General features: G+C 32.4%; 3 protein-coding genes across 3 annotated transcripts; 2 read left to right on the top strand and 1 right to left on the bottom strand.

Moving 5' to 3' along the window:
• Positions 1–6462: 6462 nt before the first annotated feature.
• LOC120074158 (microtubule-associated protein RP/EB family member 1C-like) lies at positions 6463–8631 on the top strand. The gene is made up of 6 exons (XM_039027184.2): positions 6463–6756; positions 6879–7034; positions 7206–7312; positions 7571–7793; positions 7882–7995; positions 8099–8631. The coding sequence occupies exons 1-6, from the start codon at positions 6649–6651 to the stop codon at positions 8378–8380; spliced, it is 990 nt and encodes a 329-aa protein (XP_038883112.1). The 5' UTR covers positions 6463–6648; the 3' UTR covers positions 8381–8631.
• Positions 8632–9019: 388 nt separating this feature from the next.
• LOC120074560 (ADP-ribosylation factor 2-like) lies at positions 9020–11341 on the top strand. The gene is made up of 6 exons (XM_039027718.2): positions 9020–9346; positions 9833–9903; positions 10158–10277; positions 10375–10493; positions 10802–10883; positions 11015–11341. Exons 1-6 carry the CDS (start codon positions 9199–9201, stop codon positions 11033–11035), a joined length of 561 nt encoding a protein of 186 aa, XP_038883646.1. The 5' UTR covers positions 9020–9198; the 3' UTR covers positions 11036–11341.
• A 944-nt stretch (positions 11342–12285) lies between these two features.
• LOC120074559 (cyclin-D3-3-like) lies at positions 12286–14528 on the bottom strand. Its single transcript, XM_039027717.2, has 4 exons — positions 13582–14528; positions 13238–13439; positions 12988–13118; positions 12286–12879 (listed from the first exon to the last, which is right to left on the bottom strand). The coding sequence occupies exons 1-4, from the start codon at positions 14086–14088 to the stop codon at positions 12694–12696; spliced, it is 1026 nt and encodes a 341-aa protein (XP_038883645.1). The 5' UTR covers positions 14089–14528; the 3' UTR covers positions 12286–12693.
• Between the last annotated feature and the right edge of the window lie 8835 nt (positions 14529–23363).

Genomic DNA, 23363 nt, shown 5'->3' with positions numbered 1-23363 from the left:
TACAAAATGGGTCGTATCCATAGTGTCACAAGGATCAAGTATCCCACCTTAATCCTTATACTACAGACCTATTTAGGTTATATCACATATACATGCTTAAGTTCACATAAGATAACCAAGGAGCTTTGTTTATTGGATATGAGTAGATGCCAGAATTAAATAACACTTATTTTATTCATTAAACAATGTGTATCTTTACAAAACAACGAGATTCCGGGAGAATTAGAACACCAATCCCAACATTTCAAATATATGTTTATGGCATTAGGGCCTTGTATTAGAGGTTTCGCAAGCTGTCGGCCTGTGATAATTGTTGATGGGTCGCACTTGAAAGGAAAATACAAAGACACCATGTTGGTTGCGGTTTCTATGGACGGGAACAATCAATTATACCCACTAATATATGCAATAGTGGACAATGAAACCGATCGATCATGGAAATAGTTTATGTCAAACTTGAAATGCAGTATCAGAGAACCCAATAATCTGGTCTTTGTGTCTGATCGGATGGTATCTATATTCGATGCTATTCATGCATTTTTTTTCCCACGACATTTCATGGATTGTGCACATGGCATATAGAACAAAATCTTGTTACAAACTTTAAGGATAGCACGGTTGTTGGGATATTTAGAGATGTAGTAAGGGCATTTCGCATGACTGAGTTCCAGACAAAATATGACGAACTTCGTAGTTTTCGAGACGATGTTGTCACGAAATATCTTGAAGACATCGGTCTTCAAAGGTGGGCACTGGTTTACCAAATAGAACGAATATATGATAACATGACATCCAACAGTGTAAAGTGTTTCAATTCATTAACTAAAGAGTATCAACTATTGCCCATAGTATGCTTGATTGAACATGTTGGAGGAATGCTCCAATCGTGGTTTTACGAACAGAGGAATTACTGGACATCTCGAACGACATTACACTATGACTACTGTGAAACCCGATTGGCAAGTGAGGCTGATAAAGGCAAACAATATCGGGTTGAGCCTATTGATTGTTATTGGGTCCACATGCGAGATAATCGATTGGATGGTATTGTCAATCTTCACACGAAGGAATGCACGTGTAAGAAATTCGACTCACTTGGTATCCCGTGTTCGCATGCAATTGTTGCTGCCAAGGAAGGAAATATACCTATCCAAAGTTTTTGCAGTCAATTTTATATAATGGACTCTCTAATGACTGCGTATGTGGAGCCTATAAATCCACTTGGCCACATATCTAAATGGAAGAGACCTCTTGGATATGTAAAAAAGACTATCCTTCCTCCGAAGTTTGTGGCATAAGTCGAGCGAGGAATAGTGAGAAGAATACCATCCAGAGGAGAATTTCGCAGACAAATGAAATGTGGTCGGTGTAGGAATTATGGGCATAACCGCCAAAATTGTAGTGAACCGCTCACAACCGTGCGACGTGCTGAAAATGTCAGAAACCGTGACACAAACACCTCTCATCTAGTTTAATTTATAACTAACTTGTTTTTCATACGTCATCCTTGTAACATACTTGTAACATACTTCATACTTTTTCATACTTGTAATATACTTGTAACATACTTCATACTTTTTCATAATTGTAACATACTTGTAACATACTTCATACTTCATACTTTCATCTTGTAAACAAAAAACAATAACAAGCTGGAGTATTTCTATAATAGCAATTTTCATACTCTCTTAATCTTGCTCTCTCAATCTTCATACTCGTAACAAAAAACAATAACTTCATACTCTCACAATCTTGCTCTCTTTCAAAATCTCGCTCTCTCAATCTCACTCTCTCTCAAAATCTAGCTCTCTCAGTTTCACTCTCTCTTAAAATCTCGCTCTCAATCAAAATCTCGCTCTCTCAATGTTTGAACTTTGATATAATGTTCTATATACCATTAATATAATGAAAAGAGCAGTAGCTCAATTATACATGTTTTGATAAAATGTATGATATTGAACTTTGAACTTTGAACTAACATAAAAAAATACATGTTCAACTATACATGTATACCATTGATGCAATGATACACTGAAAAGAGCAGTAGCTCAATTATACATGTTCTATATACCATTGATACGATGAAAAGAGCAGTAGCTCAATTATACATGTTTTGATAAAATGTATGATATTGAACTTTGAACTTTGAACTTATATAAAAAATACATGTTCAACTATACATGTATACCATTGATACAATGATACAATGAAAAGAGCAGTAGCTCAATTATACATGTTTTACATACATAAAAAATACATGTTTTACATACATAAAGAAGACATGTTTTTATATACATAAAGAATACAATAAAAAATACATGTTCTATACACATAAAAAATATGGAGTGTTCGCCCATAGTTGATATGCTAACTGCATCCTATATTCACTCATCTTCTCCTGAGTGATTACGGATGGATCAGTACCAATCACCAGGTGTTCTAGTAATTTTATTGCAAAGATGCCACAATCAAGCGACCCGTGCTGTATATCGACGTTCATAGGTCGCGAGATTTTCCAACGAGCTGTGGATAGGTCCGGCTTTGAACGATCCACGTCATAGTAGTGAAGTAGGGATGGTACTGTGACAGTCAATGGCTCTAGCCAATTTACCAACTTTGTCATTAGTGTGTATGACGAAAGTGAAATGAACACAGATATGTGGCCTCTGTTAATGTCCATTGCAAGGACCATTCAGTGCTCACTGATATTCGTTGCTGTATAAATGAAATCCACATCTGCCCATTTGACATTGAATTTACCGGTGACGTAGTCCTTATATGTGTCTTCATCCTCCCATGCTAAGGCAACCTCCAGAAGTGTCTTATTCTTTATTCATTTAAATATCCCACCACGAGCATTAAGGTGACTCTGTTAAATAAAATGAGAATTTAAGTAACGAAATAAAATGAAAAGTTAAGTAACGAAATATCATATCAATATTTACCGTTACACCAATTGGCAAAATGGTGAACTTGTGCATGCACATGTTAGGCCAGGTATAAAATTTTTCTTTCATAAAATAAAATAAAGTATTTATGGTCTGCACAAAAAATTACTATGTCAGAAAAAGTACAAGATATCCAACATGTAAAGAAGTCAAGACCAGGAAACTTACATCGCACTCGACCCATGAACTCGGAAAAATCAATTCCTTGAAGAATTGCTTGGCGAATGGTTTAAAGGAGTTCTCTCGAACATTATTCTCGGTATACTCGTCCGAGATCCAACCCATCATTTTTGTAACGATATTGTGTGGAACATCATGTGCTATGTGTATGCGACAATTGCTCTGGATAGTGACGTAGCTACACTTGGGAGAGGATGCTTAACCATTTTTTCTTCTTTACTTGAGTTGGAGGTGTATATTTATCAACAGGTTTCCTCTTACGACTAATTCTTCGAGATTCCTACATAAATAGATAACAAAAAGAACACTCATCAAGAAATATAAAAATATAACAGAGATTACTGATCAATAATTAATCACCAATGTAACTCCTTCTGTGGTTGTAACAATCTCAGAAGTGTCGGCCTCTGGGATGTCAGACATGTCGGCCTTTGTATGTGGTATGGTGAGTAAGGCAGACATGTCGATTTTTGTTTGTGGGATGTGGGCCTCTATAGGTTCGACGTCAATTGGTGATGTTATTGTGGTATCGGGCTTTAGAAGGGGGGATGGGAGTAGGTGAAGTGGTGGTATTTTGAGGCTCTACAGGGGGATGGGAGTATCAGAGGTGGTCGCATTATTGGTATCCAGATCCCGAGATAGGATGGGTGACCTTGTCGTCTCCTCATTCGTGGAACCCTTCAATTAGTAAAGTAAAATGATGAGTTCACGAACATGTAAAAACTAAACACGTAAAGACATAAAATGATAGTAAATGCAAACCTTGCACATAGACTGTAATAGTGGTAGAATGGCCGACAATTTTCCTTTCATGTCTGTCATGTTTTCCTCCATATTGGATACACAACTATCTAAACCTGATGTACGGCCATTCAACCTCGATAGTGAGCTGTCAATGGTCTGCAGGTACGAATAAATATAATCATCAGGATTGGCTCCCTCCCTGCGGCGGGCAGCACACTCAGAACACTTCTCATCCACAGATCGCTCTCTATGGGAGTCCGCAAGATGGACATCAGGTGGGTTCAACTCGTCCTCATCGCGTATGTCCCCTACCACATCATGGAATATATCATCACTAGGTGTGTATGTCCCTCCTTCCACCCTTCCACATTCAACATCCCCGTGCTCAGAATGCTCATGTTCATCCCCTCTCTCCACCCTAATAACTTCATCATTGTCGTCTCCACAATGATCATCACCGTCACTTTCACTTTCAGAATTACCCCCATCACTAGTCGACCTATTGCCACTTTCAGCACTATTATCGTCCGCATCTAGATCAAATATAGGTTGCCTGTCCACTGAGGTATCCCGAAACTCCCTCTCAGTGTCTGTCATGACAGTACCCTCTTTATCCTTTATCTACATTAACAACCCACTAAATTGGTTAATGTCAATTTAACAACCAGATAAACATATTATGCATAGAGTAAACATACATTGTTAGACTCGAATATCTCTCTCTCTCGAGTAATTTGAAGGACACTGAGTGGGAGCATGACCATCGTAATGCGTGGGACAAAGCCACCTTGCTCCTTCACTCCGCAATGTTCCCAACTATCGATGCAACTAGGATCTCGTACGTCCATACCTAAATAAAATCTAACATATATTAAGAATAATAGTAATGTTAAATCAAACAACACGATTATTATGGTAAGCAAATTTACCTGGAACGCTTGTGGAAATCCATGTAAAGAGTACTTCACAACATAATTTTTATTTCCTTTTACCTTTGTCTTGTATAGACTACTCTAATCATTCAATGTAGTCTTTAGGGTATCCAGTGTCCTCTCGTAAATAATGGTACCCCAATCAAGACTATTGTAGTACTCTAAGTTTTAAACGTTCTTAAAACGTTTGAGGTCCACTGCATTTTTCTGTTTCTTTTTTCCCATCATTACAACCTCAATATAGTAGACTACTGCGATCTTCACAGCATCCTCATCATTTTCAAACTCTAACTCCTTGTTTTTCTTCAAGTAGACGAACATGTAAGATGTCCTTCGTCACTCGATTACTAAAATACTTGATTTGCAAGTTCATACGAGGACTGCTCATTCTGATAAACTCGTGTTGGGGATTGCCACAAACCAATCATCAACAAAAAATCATCCTTCGAAAAAGTGACGACCTTTCCACAAACAGAGAATGACATTGAGTCAAATCTCGTTCTCTTCACTTCTCTCAGCAACATGTGATGGATAATTAGGTTGTTAAACACCATGTCAACGTCTACAAATCGCCCAAAAATTGTTCTTTTGAACATGTATAACTGCCTTGGCGTAAGCTTCTCCTTCACAATCTTGTTTACATTAGCAATGTGGGCCAAGCTCGTTACTTGACCGAAAAATCGATCGGTTACGGGCATTCTGAAACGTGTTGCCATCTTAAATCACTTATGCATGAAATAAAGATTCAATAAGTAAACTCCCTCAAGAAAAAAAAATTGTAAAAAAACATTCTTTTTAAATCTCGTTGGCATTGCTCTCTCTGGTATTGCTCTCTCCGGTATTACTCTCTCTGATGTCACTCTCTCCAGTATCGCTCTCTCTAATGTCGCTTTCTCTAATGTCGCTCTCTCTAGTAACTCTCACTTATCTCGCTCACATTCTCTCTTTTTACTCGTCTTCAACCACATAACACATTGAAAACCAGAAAAACAAACAAAAAAACTATAGGTTCACAGTATTTCTAAACCCCAGAACGACTCACCCTTTCTGGTGTCGTTCTTTCTAATATCGCTCTACCGATTTCACTCTCACTTATCTCGCTCACAAACTCTTTCTACTCGTCTTCAACCACATAACACATCGAAAACCAAAAAAACAAACAAACAAAACTATAGGTTCACAGTATTTCTAAACCCAGAATGACCCACAAAGCCCCATGACTTATCAGTTTAAGACATTTTCAGGCACATATTGAAAGATTTACCGATCAGATTTGATTTTTCGGCGGTAGTGAAATCGTTTGCAAGCCAAAATGATGGATTCTAAGGAGTTTTTAGTTTATGAGTGATACGAGTTAGCCTTGGGAAATTTGAATGAAGAATTTTTAGTTTTAGTTGGTTTTCAGTAAAAAGATAAGAAGACGAAGAGGTACGGGAAATTTACGTAATTTGATATGACGATGATGTCAGCAGAGGGTCAATTAACATTATTTTTTAAAAATGGGTCATTTGACATTTTGGAGCAAAAAAAGGGGTCATCCGTACAAATTTCCAAATAAATATATGTCAATCGGCTGGGCCGAACTTATGTTTTCTGGTGGAGTAGAAGGGCCCAATAGCCAGCCCATGTATAGGTGGGGCGGCCGTTCCGGACGACGTGACGTTTGATTTTGAATTATTGGAAATCCCGCTCCTCCTCCTTTTTTAAATTCCTCTCTACAGAGAGCCGTTGGCAAGTGACCCTATTCGATCGTCGTCGCGCTCCAACTCCGAAGAGAGAATTTGTTTAGAAGCCGGTGACAAACTCCGGCAAATTTCTGTGTGAGAGTTTCAGAACCCTAAGAAATGGCGACGAACATTGGGATGATGGATTCTGCTTATTTCGTCGGAAGATCGGAGATCCTTGCATGGATCAACTCCACTCTTCACCTTAATCTTTCCAAAGTCGAGGAGGTTTCTCTCAATACCCCTAATTCCAATCCTTTTTTCGTTCTTACTTGTTTCGAGATTTTTGGAAAATTTTGTTTATTTGACCCTTTTAATGATTACCCTTATTTTGGATTCTTGAATTGTAGGCATGCTCTGGTGCGGTTCATTGCCAATTGATGGATGCGGCTCACCCAGGGATGGTGCCGATGCACAAGGTCAACTTTGACGCTAAGAGCGAGTACGAGATGATCCAGAACTATAAGGTTCTCCAAGATGTGTTCAACAAATTAAAGATCACCAAGGTATCTTTTTTAATAGCCCCCTTAGATTTCATCTATTGTTCTTGCAACTTCACAGGTTAATTCTGTTTCTTTAAGAAATGTTCTAACTGATTGGGATTTTCTTATTGGGTTCTTTACATCTGCTGTGTACTTGATCTATATTTTCTTACTGGTTTCTTTGAAATGTTGTAGCATATCGAGGTGAGTAAGCTTGTGAAAGGAAGGCCCCTTGATAATCTGGAGTTCATGCAGTGGATGAAACGTTATTGTGATTCCGCTAATGGAGGTGTTTTGCAGAGGTAATCTTGCCTGTTACCTGCTGCAATTTCAATTACCAGTATTAGTTTATCATAAACATCCTGCTTTTAACTCGTAATTACTAAAATCTGACCCCAATAGGATCTAACATGCAAATATTTTATGATTTGAACAATGTAAATACACAATGATCAACTTCAATTTTTGAAAAGTGATGATCATAAAGAAGTTTTAGATTGTCGAATTACACTATGGTAGTTCGTGTATGTTAATAGTTCAATTTTTGTTTTTCTTGTTAGTTATAATGCTTTGGAAAGGAGAGAAGCTTCCAAGGGAGGAAAGGACGCAAACAAGAAAAGCACCACATCACATTCTTCTGCAAAAGGTTCAACAGCTGCTGCATCCAGGGCTCAGGTCTCTCAGAATGCTCGGAGAAATGAGGCTTCAGTGAACTCTGGTAATCAGGCAGCAAATGCTTCAAAACCTTCATCAAATGGAGGATTGACTGCATATGATGAACAGGTATTTTCTGAAGCTGAGTAAATTTCTTGTATATAGATGAATAGAAACTGGAGAAGTATATATATATACTTACTAATGTAAAATGCAGATCACAGCATTGAAACTGTCAATCGACAGCCTCGAGAAGGAGAGGGATTTCTACTTTGCAAAGCTAAGGGACATTGAGATACTCTGCCAAACTCCAGAGATTGAAAGTTTGCCTGTACTTTTTTCCTAAATTGTCTCTGTTTTCTATCTGGATTTTATATGGTCTACTGGGGGATTTCAAGCCCATGAAGTTGAGCATTTATTTCCTTTTGTTTCAGGTTGTAGGAGCTATAAGGAAGATACTGTATGCTGTAGATGATGATGCATCAGTGGTTGCTGAAGCTCAAGCGATGGTTTCCGTTCACCAGAATGAACCAATCAATCTTTTGAGTCCAATTGCTGAAGTTTCTGATGAGAAGCTAACTCTAGAGACCCAGAAGAGAAAAAGTTTCATCAATTTTGATGTAGATGTTGCTGGCATAATAACTTTGTCTCCCAGGCAGAGGGTATCTGATGCTTCTGATGTTCATTGTAGTGGGTCACCCCTTATGACCTACTAACCAAAGCATTATTCTTTTATAACAGCACAATTCAACTGCTAGTATGGTTGTCAAGTTTACTCGAGTTGGCTGGCCACTGTATCTAGAGTAGCTCTGATATGATTTTAAGATCCTGTTCGTTCAGAATGTTTCATGTAGCTGTTTTTTTATGTAGAATTGCTGTAAGACCCTGAAAGGAAACAAAATCCCTTTTGGACAGAAATGTGTTTTGCTCAGAAATTTATATGTTATGATGTGGTATTGTGATCTCTTGTTCTACTCTCCCCCATTCTGTCATCATCATGCTTTTATTTCTTTTGGTTTTCTTAAGCTATGACCAACGAAATTGAGGGGAAAACTAGAGTCAAATAAATTGGAATCGATAATATAAATTTATCAACTTTGACCATTAATTATAGTTGAAAGTTAAAACTGACTAAAGCTATTTAGTTTGATTGCTTTTGTTGGTTTTCATTCCAACTGTACTACTATCTATCATAAAAAATGTGATAAAAATAGCTTTAAAAAGCAGCACTAAAATTTTTAGAATACTTCGTACGTTTGAGATCCATTGCTATTACTTGGTTGGCAATTGAAGAATCTCCCACAAGCAAATGGCCTATTGTAAGCCCACAAAATAATATTAATGCAAAACTCAGTCCCTTTATTCCTGAAGTCTTATCAGAATCGAATTCCTTCCCCTTTTAATCTGATGCCTTTTATTTATCTATCATCTTTTGTAATGCTCCCTTAACGCTACAGCCAAGCACAAGAATTCGTCCAAAGTAATTCATATCGATCAGTTGGTTTTGTGGTTTGAAATCCTGATTTTTGCAGCCATGGGAGTGGCGATATCTCGGTTTGTGAGGATGCTGTTTGCAAAGAAGGAAATGAGGATTTTAATGGTGGGTCTTGATGCTGCTGGAAAAACAACTATTCTGTATAAGTTGAAGCTTGGAGAGATTGTCACCACCATACCCACCATAGGTATCTGCGTTTTTCTAAAACCCTTTGGGTTTTGGTGCCTACATATTTCTCTGTTGTTTTACTTTTGTTCTTCCCCATGTTTAGGGAGACATCATCTGTTTTTATATGTAATGATTAGGTGTTCTTGTAATTGATAACAGTTTGGTACTACAAATTTCTGCTTTTTCGTGTGTCTAATTTGAAAAATGTATGATCAACGCTCGATGTTCTAAAACAAATGTTCTTGAATTGTTATATCTATGTTTTAAATAGTTGACGATTGCTTTGTGCCTTTTAATGTAATTTAGGAATTAAATTGTTTGTCAAGAAATGCCCTTAACCATTTAAAAGCAATTTTGCTACAAGTAAAAGCAATTTAGAACACTCCTTTTTTAGTGGGTATGTAAGTTTAAACATCCAACCTCAAGAGAGGTAGTACATGTCAATTAAAGTTAAACTAGATTGAATTTAACATATTTTTGTTAATCCTTTTTTTTCGTCGATCAGGTTTTAATGTGGAAACGGTTGAGTACAAGAATGTTAGCTTTACAGTGTGGGATGTTGGAGGCCAAGACAAGGTATTTTCTTCATTTGATCATTTGAGAAACACGCTCTATAGTCTATATGTATTCTAACAGTCAATCCAATAAAGAGGTTTTCCCTATATCACATAGAAAAAAAAAACATTCAAAATATTTAAAGTTAAAGAAAAAAGTTTGTCATGTGGTAAATTGTAATTAAATTATTGAGTGAACTGCACAAAGATAGGTACAGTCCAGAATGCATTCAAGTATTTTGCTTGATTCATTACTTTGTTGTTGATGATATGCAGATTAGACCTCTATGGAGGCACTATTTTCAGAACACACAAGGTCTTATCTTTGTGGTGGACAGCAATGACAAAGAAAGGATATCAGAAGCTAGGGATGAGCTTCATAGGATGCTCAGTGAGGTGCTTAATTCTTTATGCTACTTTTTTTCATGCTCCCTCACGTTTCTCTGTTTCTCTTGCCTTTTACACTTCATTTTTCTTTTTCTTCTCATTCAAGCATGAACTGGTTGATGCAACTGTGCTCGTGTTTGCTAACAAGCAAGACCTTCCAAATGCTATGACTGTTGCCGAAATCACTGATAAACTCGGTCTTCACTCGCTCCGACATCGTCGCTGGTATATATATCTCTCTCTAGAATCACATAGCTAGTCTCCCATATTTATAATCTTTCCATGACTTTATTCCCTACGATGGCACCTCAACAATATTTCCAACGAGAACTTAACTATAGCCAATGTGGAAAGAGTTTCTTCTTACTTTCTTATATGGTTGGTTTTGTAACTTCAGTATTATCTTATTCAATCCATATATGAAATACCACTGATATTTCATATTCGGTCAAAATAGACCACATCAAAAGACTTAGATAGACCCTTTTTTTTCCATTTTGAATATTATTGAAACATAGAGATGAGTGATGCAGGTACATCCAGGCTACTTGTGCCACTTCAGGCCAAGGACTGTATGAAGGTCTTGACTGGCTGTCTAGCAATATCTCAAACAAGGCAAGTCCCAGAGCTTTAAGGCTTCCTCTATGTTTCCCCTAAAGCATAATGGGGTGCTTAGTTGGACTGGACTGAAAAAACAGAATATTTGCACTCAAAACTAACGGGTTGTTTTGTACCCATTCTTGCAGGCCCAATCTCAGTTGTTTTGATAAACATCTTGGGGGAAAGCTCTTTAAGTGAAGCCAGAAGGAAACCTAAATATGTAACTGATACCTGTGCACTCTGATCTGCAGTGTTTGAGCTCTCATGTTTTTGTGTAAAGTTTTGGTTTGAGATCCAAGAAAAATATGTACAAAAGCACAAATAAATGTGGTTCGTATGCGTAAATCTTGTTGTAACGTTAAAATCCATTGCCATTGATCAGAGAGTTTTCTGTGATCTTCATTATCTTGGGAGGATTCCTTGTCCACCCTTTTGTACTCTTCCACTGTTAAGGGTTTTGTTGTTGTTTCTTATCCCCGAGGTTGGTGCCCCATGTATTCTTGGAAGAATATTGTCATTAATCTTATGAGCCATCATGGGAAACTCAATCAACATAACTATGCCAAAATGAATGGGGTCCAGAGTAAGCAATGACTAACAAAAAGTGAATAATTTAGACCCAAAATAGAAACATTGAAACAATGAAATATCGGTTGTCATCTAGACAGTTGCCAAACTCAACAAAGAGAAAAAAAAAATGAATTTGCCTTGTACTAAAAAGGCCCCCATAAAGTTCAAGGTTTCCTTCAATTATGGGACTTTGGTCATGGTTATTGGTTTTGCAAACAGATAGGTACTCTTTGAAGGCATATGCAGATGACACAACAAAAATTTCCAAGGTTTATGCTATTTGTTTGACAAAATTCAATTCTCAATTCCTGTTCCTATTTTCTGCTGTGGTTTTGATTCCCATTTTACCATGCCTATGAATCCAAAACGTGCAGACCAACCTTTGGATTTACTGCTTTGAAGAATGCCAACTGTGCAGTCAAGTTTGAGCTGTCAGTTTTTACAGCATGATTTTGACTCCATGAAGCTTCACTGTCATCCAACTGTTTATTGGAGAACCAAACATCCTTTCTAGCCAGTCCTACAACAGTCAACAGTTATATCCTTTTACACTTGGGCTGCAATTTTAAAAAGTAAATGTGAGATCGAATAGGTGAGGCCTCAATAAGTTCATAATTTCAGTTCTGAACTTCCTTTTCTAATGTATCTACTTGATACCACGTTAGATGTTCATATATGCAAGGATTGGGATATCATGTAATGTTATCGTTTACTTTTCACTGATTATTTAACAATATAATTAACATTAGAGTCCGAATTGTACTTATAATATGAAACTAAAAATAAAATATAGAAGCATTCGGATCGATCAAAAGATTACAAGTAGCAAAAATCCAAATCTAGGAAGGAGTGGAAAAGAAAACTGGATTCGAATTTAGAATAATATCATATCGAATTGAAGTACTACATCTATCTCAGATGGAGTACATGAAAAAACTATTCATAACTCAACATAGAAAGCCAACCAAGGTCTCTTCCATTCTCCAACGCCCCCACTTTTTTCTCCCCTCTCACCAGTGAAAGAATTAATAAGCTTCTTCAGAGCATTGATTCCTAGTCTCATTAGTTTACTTCCCAAGGGCTGTTGGCCACAAACAACATTGGATATCATATTACAAAATGCATGTGAGGATACAGTTACTGTACGTGAAGAGAGTCCTAAAACGATAGGAAGTAGGAAAGTCAAGAGTGATACGGCTAAACGTAGCACAATTGCGAAGGCAGATGGATTGATCTCTCGACAATGAGTTTCAGGCTAGGGTGAGATAGATGGTACCATTGGCCATGAATCATTCGAGGAATCGGAGATGAAGTATCCATCCATTACATCGCAAGGGCTGCCTGGTCCGCACATTTGTTTGCTTCTGTTACTTAGATTTTGTGAGCTGTCATGGCTGCCCAGAGAATCAAGGATGCATTTATAGCATTCATCTAGGTGATTCTGTAAAAATATCAACAAGTTTCAGCTGTCAAGAATTTGGCAATAGACTACAGTATAAACACAATTTAAAATACAGAGAATACAAAACTTTCAGACATTCTTCAATACCTTATTAATTTTAAGTACACTGAGAAACTCATTCTGGTACTCCAAGAAATTGTATGGGGCAATCTCTCTAATGATATACAATATTGTTGCAGTCGCCAAGACAGAAGGCAGGTAGCACAAGAATCTATGATCTGGTATTGAAAAAACTAATGATATTAAGAACCCAACCATTTCATCATGGAACATTTCTGTGCTAGCTTAAATAATCAAAGAAATAAGCATTAATAATAAGATACATTTAGCCATTTACCAGCTATGATAGAAAGAAGATGCTTCTGAAACCTCCCAAGAAGTTCCCAAAGCATATCGTTCTTCAAAGGCAACCTCCTGATAATATGATGAAAGAAGGAAATGGGGGTTACTGGATGCATCTTCCATTGAAGGGCTGACAACACCAGTAGCTCCATTCTTTGGATGGTCTTGGCTTCAAATACAAACTTGGATTCCACCACCTAAAACATAATAACAAAAACAATGCCAAGTTTTAAAATGGGTTTACACTTCACAGAGCAAATGAAGAAGAAATTAATTTCACTGCAGCATTTTATCAAATACTTGGAAGGTGAGATTTATAACTGAAGGATTCATACATACTTGAAGGTCGAGAAGAAGGGGAACGTGGGTCTCTTCCACCTTGGCAGCCAGCGAGAGGCAAGCAACAGCTGCAAGCTGACTCATCCATGGTTTGTCCCTCTGAAACCTCACATTGGAAACGAATCTATCAAAGTAGTTGACAGCAAGAAGAGAAGTCAAAGCAGAGAAAGCGTAGTGGTGTTTGACTCTAAAAATCCAGGACAACGCCTCATTCCGAGCTTCAATTAGATAGTCATCGGAGCTCATAGAAGCATAACAAACTTGGGTTTGCTCTTCTTTTGAAATCAGAGAGTGGAGCTGGTTATCAGCCCAAAGTGGGTCGCTTTCCACCAAATTGAAATCGAAAAAAGGCTGGTCTTTTCTCAGAGTTTCCCAGTATTGAGTGTCTTCATCAGAGCCATTAGCAGGCAAATCCTCGTCGCAACAGAGTTCTTCACAGAAAAGAGCATCGAGAAGAAAGGAGTGGGTTTGAATGTCCTGAACTTGGGGTTCGTCATGGAGAGCCATGGAGTTGGAAAAAGGGGAAAAGGGGTAGGTTCATTTGAAATGGAGAATGTGAAGAGGAAAGGAGAAAAGGGGAGTGGTCAAAGGGATATCCATAGGAGGAGGCGTATCCGTTACAGGGAAAAGATTGATAGAAGGAGCAGAAGAGGAGGAGAGAGGAAAGAGGAAGAGAGACAATTCCCAGAATGAAGCTAAGAAACAAAGAGGTTTTATGCCGAGAAGGTTGCACGCCTGTCGTCTTTTCACTTTCTTTTTTTATTATTATTTTATTTTATTTTATTTTGTGGAGTTTCATTGGAGATTTTGGCTTTGGGTTTCCTCGAAAACTCTTTTTAGATTTATAAAATAAGAGAAGGCAAAAAAAAAAACAAAGAAAAGACTTTTTGGAGTTTGGCGCGGATAATGAAACGTAACGGTAGACTGCACAGTACTCGAGTGACCCCAAGGATGCCTCGCATTTTTCTTTATTTTCCTTTTTAACTCTTTTTCTTTCTCATTTTTTTCTTCGTATTTATATATATATATACTCTCTCAGAAAAAAATTGAATTTTTAAAAGCTTTAACACAATTGGCTTCCCACCCTAAAGAATTTCTTCGTTAAATTATGGGGGGAAATTGTTTTTTTTCCCCAACTTTTCGGTTTAATTTCAGTTTGATTTTAAAATATTCCATTTAATTCTTAATTTCAAGTTAGTTTTAGGTTTCAAACGATTGTGATTCTACTTTTGAGATTTAACTTTTGTTTCAATAAGACCTCTAATTTTCAAATTTTACATTTTTAATATTGATTTTTCTTTAAATACTCATTTTCAATTTTAGTTAATGTCAATTAATTAATTTAAATTAATGTAATTAATTTAAATTAATGTAATTAATTAAGTTTATGTTTTACTTACCACATAGTTCATAATGCCCAAATGGGTAACCAATCAAATAAAAAGATTAACAGTATACTTAATAATTATTTTTAATTAATTAATAGACTTTAACGCTAATGACTAAAAATGAGTATTTAATGAAAAATTAAGTTAAAATGTAAACCTTGTAATTTAAAGATCAAATTGTAACAAAACCCAAATCTCGTGAATCAAAATTGTAATATTTTGAAATATATTAACTAAATTGAAATTAAACTAAAAAATTTAAAAATTAAATGGATAATATTTTATAATCTATAGACCAAATGAAAACTAAACCTAAAATCGAGAATCCAAAAAGATACTTTTCTCATTAAATGGTCAAATATACTCTTAAACTATAGGTTCGCTCCAATTATACATTCGAAGTTTTTTTTTTTTAAAAAAAAAATGCTTTGATTTTTAACGAAGTCGTTAAGTTCATAAATAGAAAGGTTTTGTGTAGAGTTATGTGAACAAATTTGGACAGATACATGGAAACAAGTCAATATATTGAACCGCATGGCACATACATGAACTATATTTCTTGTCGTTTTTTTATTTCGACCTCACGTTCCCTTTCATGTTCTTTCGTTTATGAATTTTTTCGCTCCAACTTCCAAATTTTATTTCCGTATATATTTAGACTTATTCATTCAAGCAATACACGAAAAATACAAATTTTTATTTCCATGGGTTTAATAACTAAGACCTTCGAGAGTGTTTTGAAAAGGGCATAAAAAATTGATTAATTTTGAAAGTTAAAATATATATTTTTTTAAATTTAGAGTATACTTGAAATCAACTTCATAATAATTGTAAACATATTAGGGATAATAATTGTAAAATATTTGAAACTATTTGTAATGGAAATATTAGAGTCTGTTTTCATAGAGTTTAAGTCTGAAAACGAGAAATTCAATTGTGTTTTCAAATGTGTGTTTAATTGTAGATTCAAAATTTTGATTTCAATTTAAAAGATGATTTAAAATGTGTTTGATATTATATATAATAAACCATAACTCATATTAGTTGACAATATACTATTGTTAATTAATGTATGAATATATTTATGTAAAAAAAAACAATTATTATTTTGTAATATTATATCATTAATACATTACATAATACATATTATATTTTTGAAAAAAAAATATTGAGTTTATAACATACATATTTTATTTCGAGATGTTTTGAGGAAAAAATACATTTTTAGTCCCTATGTTTTGAGTTTAGTTTTTATTTGGTCCATAGGTTTTAAAATGTTACACATCTCGTCCTTAAATTTTGCGTTCGATTTTAATTTAATTCATAAGTTTCAAAATATTACAATTTTACCCTTAAGATTTAAGTTTTGTTTCAATGTGGCCCTTAGTTTTCAAAATTTTACACTTTTAATCTCTGTTTTTTTTTTTATTAAATACCCACTTTCAGTTATTGATGTTGATGTCTATTAATTAATATAAATTAGTTATGAATCAAAATTTTAGATTTAATTTTAATTGTGATGAAAAATAGTGAAACTTAATTAATTATATTATTATAAATTAATTAACAACCATTAACACTAAAGGCGAAAAATTGATATTTGGAGAAAAATCAGGATTAAAAGTGTAAATTTTGAAACTTAATAATCAGATTGAAAAATTACTCAAATCAAGGGTAAACTTGTAACATTTGAAACCGAACAAAATTTAGTAATTAAATGTGACATTTTGAAAAGTAGGACTGAATGGAAACTAGTCCCAAAACTTAGTGACCAAAAAAATATTTTCCCCTCTTCTTATCTTTAGTTAATATAGTTTTATAGAATCTGCATGGTTTTTGAATACAAAATTTGAAAATATTGTTCAAAAACAAAATTCAAATGATATGTCAAATATTTACCGAACTCAATAAATTTAAAAAACATAAAACAAAATATAGATTCTCTACCAGAAATATTTTGCAAAAATAGTGATACTTGTGGCCATTGTCCACGGCTCACATATTTATGTCATGAAAATTGGTTTTTGAAAAGTCGAACAATTTCCCTCTCATTCTCAAGACGACCATTGCCCTCCTCTCATTGACATACTTAGCCGTTTATAGTTACCTTCGATTTAGATTCAAGACACTTTTAAGCTATAATTTAAGAGGTTATGATTTGAAGTTTGAGAAATTATTTTAAATTAATTACTTTATTTGAAATGAAATTTTTTTAAATGAATATATTTAAAATTATATGTTTAGTTCGTGGCTGAGAAAGAAAAGAAAATTAAAATTTTACTAATATGAACTCTTAACTATGATTTGTTAATTGAAAACCATAACACAGCAAAGTTAAAGTAGTAGTCTACTTATAAATCTTATGAAATCCAACCATTTTAGTCCCATTTTTTTTTAAAGTAAACTCAATATTTCAAATCAATCCGGTTTTTAAAGTCATTATCTTTCTTGCCATAATAAATCACATAAGCCATTTAAAATTAGTTATATCTAGAAGTCCCTTAAAATCGTGAGATTTCAAACATACCATTAATTATTTATGGATATCTCGATTAGTGAAGACATATTTGAAAAATAAAGTATTCAAAGCAGATCGTAGAAGTCAAACAATCTCTATGTATATGAAAAAAAATAATAATAATAATAAAATAAAGCACTTTAAAAGTCGAATGGAAAGAAAAGGTTAAAAGAGAGAACTTCATGGCATAAGTAAATTAAAAAGAGAAAAATCATGGGATAGAAAAGTTAATTGAAAGGGTTGGTCAATGGAAGTTAAGAAGAAAAACAAAGAAAAAAACTGACTAATGAGGATAACAATTTTTATAATCAAATGTAGGAATTTGTTCAGGGAAAAAAATGATACTCAGGTTTCCATTATCTTTAGTTTATTTTAGTTGTATATTCTTTTTTCCTCTCTCGTCCATTTTCTAACACGAATTTTTGTCAATTTACTTTACAAATTTTGTTCATTCTTTTTCATCTACCTACTACTTTTTAAAAAAAATTCCCAAACAAATTTAGTAGCAGTTTAGGAAATTGAAATATAATCATTACTGAAAATCAGAGAAGTATTAGAATATGTGAGGATTCGAAGACGGAACAAGAATTGTGAAACATAAAAATGGTAGGAAAGAAAATTAAATTAAAAACTATCGAAATGAAATGAATTAAATATTACAAATCAAACCCAAAACGTTTAATTCAAACATTGGTTTTTTGATTACATTACAATCTAAACACATTCCATTCGATCCCCAAACGACCTCTTAATTATGAGGGAAAGAAATGGAAAACATATTTTACTTAAATGTGGCCAACACTACACACACCAAACTATGTTGCAGTATTTCCTTAAAATGTGTCTTTTTTTATTGTTTTACATGTTACAGTCATGTTTTTTTTTTTTTTTTTTTTTTTTTTTTTTTTTTTTTTTTTTAAACGTGTCATGTCATTTTTTCGTCTTTACTTTTTGAGGAAAAAAATGATATGAAAGTTATTTTGAAAAAATTTAAAATCCAAAAAATTTAACGTTCTTGAAAATAAAATTTTCACCGATAGAAAAAATGTCAAATTATTTATAAAAATAATAAAAAAAACATTGGTAAACATAAATAGACTTCTATCAGAACGTGAAAATATGTCAAACTATTTATAGAAATAGCAAAAAAATACTGATAGACAACGATATATTTTTATCAACATTAGTATCAATGAAAGTTTCTAACACCGATAGATTTCTATTCGTCTCTATCAAAAAATATTAAAATTTGTTATTCTGTGTAAATGATTTTTCTTATTTGTCTGTTTTTGAAAATTCCCTTAAAATAAATCTCAATGCTATGATTTGTTTGTATATAATTTAGTATCTTTATTTATAAGAAAATAAATTCCTGACTATTAGTTTACAAGTTACACCATTTTGGAAAAACTGCGAGTCTAAAATTCTCCAACCCATTGGCTCACTACTGAACCTAACTATAACCATAACTCCTAAAAATGAAGCACAATGGTGTGATTGAAAAGGTTTGCATGAATGTTTAATGTTTTTTTTTTTTTGGAAAAATCTTTAGTGCATCATGAGGTGCACCATTTTTCGAACACCCCTCTCAAATATTCAATCATGAAGTTATCACGTGACAAAATTTTCTTAAAATTAATTTTCATCATTATTTTATTACTTTTAAAAGTGTATGATAATAAAACTAGATTCAAATTGTACTAAAAAAAAATAAATTTAAATATACAAAAAAAAAATATACATCAAATTAAGTGTGGTCTTTGAACTTTATGGAGGCGGTATTTAGGGAAGAATTATCCCAAGACTATAATAACCATTATAGTAAATACTATTTTAAAACTCCTAATTAGCTACTGTTAACACTTATAGTGTTTACTATATGCTACCGTTTTTATTATTTTATATTTGTCATTTTTTTTATTATTTGATACAATGTTTACTATTTCCTTCTCATACTAAAATAATTTACACCTTAAACGCATACTATTATAACTCAAGCTAAAATAATCTACATCCCAAACATAAGTTATTATAATCTAACTGTAATAATTAGGATAACTGACTTCTTGCCTCAAACGTCCCTTAAATTAAAACTTCGTCCATTATGGATATATTTATTCACAGTGAGAAGAAAAAGGGCAAAAAAAATTTATCCAACTCTTAGTTTCCAATTTTTTTAGTTTAAGAGAGAAAATACAATAAATAATAATCAAGCAAATTTATGCTTATGTTTATTGTGTAGAAAAATAGTTGCCAAACATATTCATGTTTCCAATTTTAAAAAACATAAATAAATAAAAAAAAAATAGTAAACATAAAACGAAAAAGTTATCAAATCTGTTATTGATTTTTCTTTTGTTAAAATCTTATTTATGAGATAATACAATTTTCTTAATTAATGGGAAAAAACAATAATATGAAAAGAATGATGATTGTCTAAATGTTTAGATCCTATATAGTAACCATTTCGTTTTTCTTTTTTTGAAATTAAGTATATTTTTTCCTTATTATTTACAATGATTTTTATATATTTTTAGTATAATTGTTGAATTCTTAGCCAAATTCAATAAATAAAAATAAGTTTTTAAATCTATTTTTTTTAGTTTATAAAAATTGGCTTAGGTTTTTAAATAATTAATGAAAAATAGATAACAAGTGAATAAATTTGAAAATGAAAATAATGTCTATAGACTCAATTTTCAAAAACAACAAATCAAATAGTTACCGAACAATACCTTAATTATTAAAATAACTATAAATTAAAACATAATATTTGCTAAGTGTTACATTCACAATCTAATGTAACCAAAACCACATGTCTCTCTCTTCTTAATAGGCGTATGTACTCACGTCAAAAGTCAACGTTCCCACGATAATGTGTAATTTTGACATCTGACCTTCCTTCTCACACAATTTTTATAAAACAACATCGAGAATAATTAAGTCATTCGCAATAGGGGTGTACATCGGTCGGTCGATATTGGTTTTGGGGAGAAAACCGACACCGAAAAATCGACAAAAAAAAGGGTGTACATCAGTCGAAAAAAAAATAAGTCAAGGTGAATGAAAATGATAGATGAATTGATAATGTGTTATTGTTAGGTTAATAAAATTAACATTAAAAAAAATTAATCAATCATTTTTTTATGAAAAAAATTTAAATAAATCATGTAATGAGTTTGAAAATTAGGCAACACGTAATGGGTTTGTTTTTATACTTAGTTTATATATATATATATATATATATATATATATATATATATTATACATTGGTCGATCGATCGGTTTTCAAATTTTTTTTAAGGGAAACTGAAAACCAACCAAAGGAGCATGACCGACCTTAATTCGGTTGGTTTTGATCGGTCGAGTCGGTTTTGGTCAGTTTGATGTATACCCCTAATTCACAAACACAACACAATAACTTAAACACTATAACAAAAATGTGTTTGGTTTTGTTTTTTTAATATTTAATATTAGAAAAAAAAACTGAGTATTTAGCAATAATAATTCAAAATACCTTTTCAAAAAATAAGTTTATTTTTTAGAAAAATGACTATTGAGTATTTAATGATTAATCTCTTTCTAATTTATATAATTCTTGAAACTACCAAAATGTTTTTATTTGTCATCTATCTCACTTTCATTGTTTTATAGTGGCTACCACTGTCCTTTGCCAGCCACCTTTGACGACCTATTTTGGTGGAACTTCTTGTAACTATCTTTGACAAACACCTTGGCAAATCATTGCCTTTGACAACCATCACCATCATCAACTTTGATGATGTCCATCTAGACGATCAACTTTGATGACCATTATTTTCATTTACTAGTTCATAGTATTTTATAGTCGTTATATATAGTAATTTTATAGTCGTAATTTTGTTTTATGTATATATATTTCTTTTGATCTGATTTTATTTTATTGTTTTCTAATAGTTTATTATCTAACAACTCCTAAATTATTTTTTAATATTTTGAAAATAAAAATTTTACAACATAAATTGAAGTTTGGAACATTTTTCACGGAGAAGTGTGGGCCTTTAAGTAGTTTTGTATGTTATTATTTTTTCATCTCTTTTGATTGTATCGTGACTTGAGGTTGTGAATTTTATTTATTTTTATTGCAACTAAAATCGAGGATTCTCTATTTTTTTTCAAAGGTAAGACAAATTACTAGTCTAATCAAATATATGACTTCCGAAAAACTTAAAAACCAATTAATCTATTTTATATAGAATTGAATTTATGTCGACTTATACCCTGACTTGTAATTTTGTGTTTAAGAAATTGTCGTACAGGCCAATGACATATAAAACACAAAATAAAAGTTTATAAACTTGCTAGAAACTTTGAAAAGCTAAAAATCAATAAGTCAAAGAGCCCGTTAACTCAAAAGTTGAAACACTAGATAGATATAAATAGTATTTAATTGATGGAAAATAATGGAAGATGATAAGAGACAAGAAAAAGAGAACAAAAATGGTAAAGGTAGAGTGGGCAAGAAAAATATGGGTAAGGAATGGAGAGAAATATAGGATGAAATAGGGAGGTCTTAAGGAAATGGCTATGCGATTGCCGTGGAGGACGTAGTTGGCATTTTCTTTTCCCTCCTTCCATTCTTTTTCTTCGTAGATAAAATTGGTTATTTAGGATTTGTTTGATGTCGTTTTTGTTTTCCATTTCTTGTTTCTTATTCATTATTTTCTCTTTTTTTAGAATAAGAAATATGGATATGTTTTATAACTATTTCTGTTTGTTTCTTAAAAAAAAAAAAAAACATAAACTTGTTTGATAACTATTATTATTTCTTGTATTTTTTTTATTTACATTTTTCTTTCATATTTTATAGTTTAAATATAATCTAATTATATGAAATACAAAATTTAGCCATTAAAATATAAAAAATAATTATCAAATACACATAAGTCCCGGCAAAAATTAATAATAATAATACAATTGTTTATATCATTCATATATTGTTAAAATTTGATTTACACTATTATTTCTCACTCAAGTCATTTATTTTAATTTTTAAATGATGTAGACTCGAATCTAACTCAATTATATTATTACGTAAATGTCGTGGTTGTAAAAATATTAAAATGAACCTAAATGAATATCTCAGTAGACAAAATTTATATATTGTAAAATTATAATTGGATTCATATGAAAGAAAAAAAAATAGAAAATAGTTAAACATTTATATTGAAAAATTTTAAATTTTAAATTTTAAATATTTATATATACAGATTGAAAAGGGAAATTATTTTAAACAACAAAATTGCTAAAAATATTTACAAATAATAGCAAAATATCACATTATCTACCGCACACGACACAGATAAACACAAATATTAGTCTATCATGATCTATCGCAGATAGACAGTAAAATCTTGCTATATTTGTATATATTTTGGTTCATTTTCTTATATCTGAAGACGACCCTATAGAAAATTTAAAATTTCTAAATCAAAATAATATATAAATCTAAATATTTGAAAATTCAAAATTAAATTGGTTATATTTGTAAATATTTTGGTTAATTTTCCTATATTTGAAAATAACTCTATTGAAAATTTGAAATTTGAAAATCAAAATAGTATATAAATCTAAATATTTGAGAATTCAAAATTCAAAATTAAATTAACACATATATATATATAAACAATAATAAGAATAAAGAAAATAAATAAATAATTATATATAAAAAAAAATCTATAGAAAAAAATGAAATAAAATAAAATAAAAAAGTTTGAGATTTAATCATAAGACCATAGAGTTAAAAAGTGTTTAAGACGTGTTTTCTTGCCAACTAGCCAAGTCTACAATTTGATATATCTTAGAAACAACTTTAAATAAAATAGAAACATAACTGA

The sequence above is a fragment of the Benincasa hispida genome, chromosome 3, assembly GCF_027475165.1.
Source record: "Benincasa hispida cultivar pf3 chromosome 3, pf3_genome.v1.1, whole genome shotgun sequence".
Taxonomy (NCBI): Eukaryota; Viridiplantae; Streptophyta; class Magnoliopsida; order Cucurbitales; family Cucurbitaceae; genus Benincasa; species Benincasa hispida.
Note: the sequence above shows the minus strand (reverse complement) of the source record. Positions and strands in the feature narration are given on the sequence as shown.

Coding starts and splice junctions, on each gene's coding strand:
- LOC120074158 (XM_039027184.2), top strand. CDS start 6,649: ATGGCGACGAACATTGGGATGATGGATTCTGCTTATTTCGTCGGAAGA. Junction 6,757..6,878: donor ATCTTTCCAAAGTCGAGGAG/GTTTCTCTCAAT, acceptor CTTGAATTGTAG/GCATGCTCTGGTGCGGTTCA. Junction 7,794..7,881: donor TGACTGCATATGATGAACAG/GTATTTTCTGAA, acceptor TGTAAAATGCAG/ATCACAGCATTGAAACTGTC.
- LOC120074560 (XM_039027718.2), top strand. CDS start 9,199: ATGGGAGTGGCGATATCTCGGTTTGTGAGGATGCTGTTTGCAAAGAAG. Junction 9,904..10,157: donor ATGTTGGAGGCCAAGACAAG/GTATTTTCTTCA, acceptor GATGATATGCAG/ATTAGACCTCTATGGAGGCA. Junction 10,884..11,014: donor CTAGCAATATCTCAAACAAG/GCAAGTCCCAGA, acceptor CCATTCTTGCAG/GCCCAATCTCAGTTGTTTTG.
- LOC120074559 (XM_039027717.2), bottom strand. CDS start 14,088: ATGGCTCTCCATGACGAACCCCAAGTTCAGGACATTCAAACCCACTCC. Junction 13,440..13,581: donor CCCTTCTTCTCGACCTTCAA/GTATGTATGAAT, acceptor ATTATGTTTTAG/GTGGTGGAATCCAAGTTTGT. Junction 13,119..13,237: donor TCTTCTTTCTATCATAGCTG/GTAAATGGCTAA, acceptor TTTCAATACCAG/ATCATAGATTCTTGTGCTAC.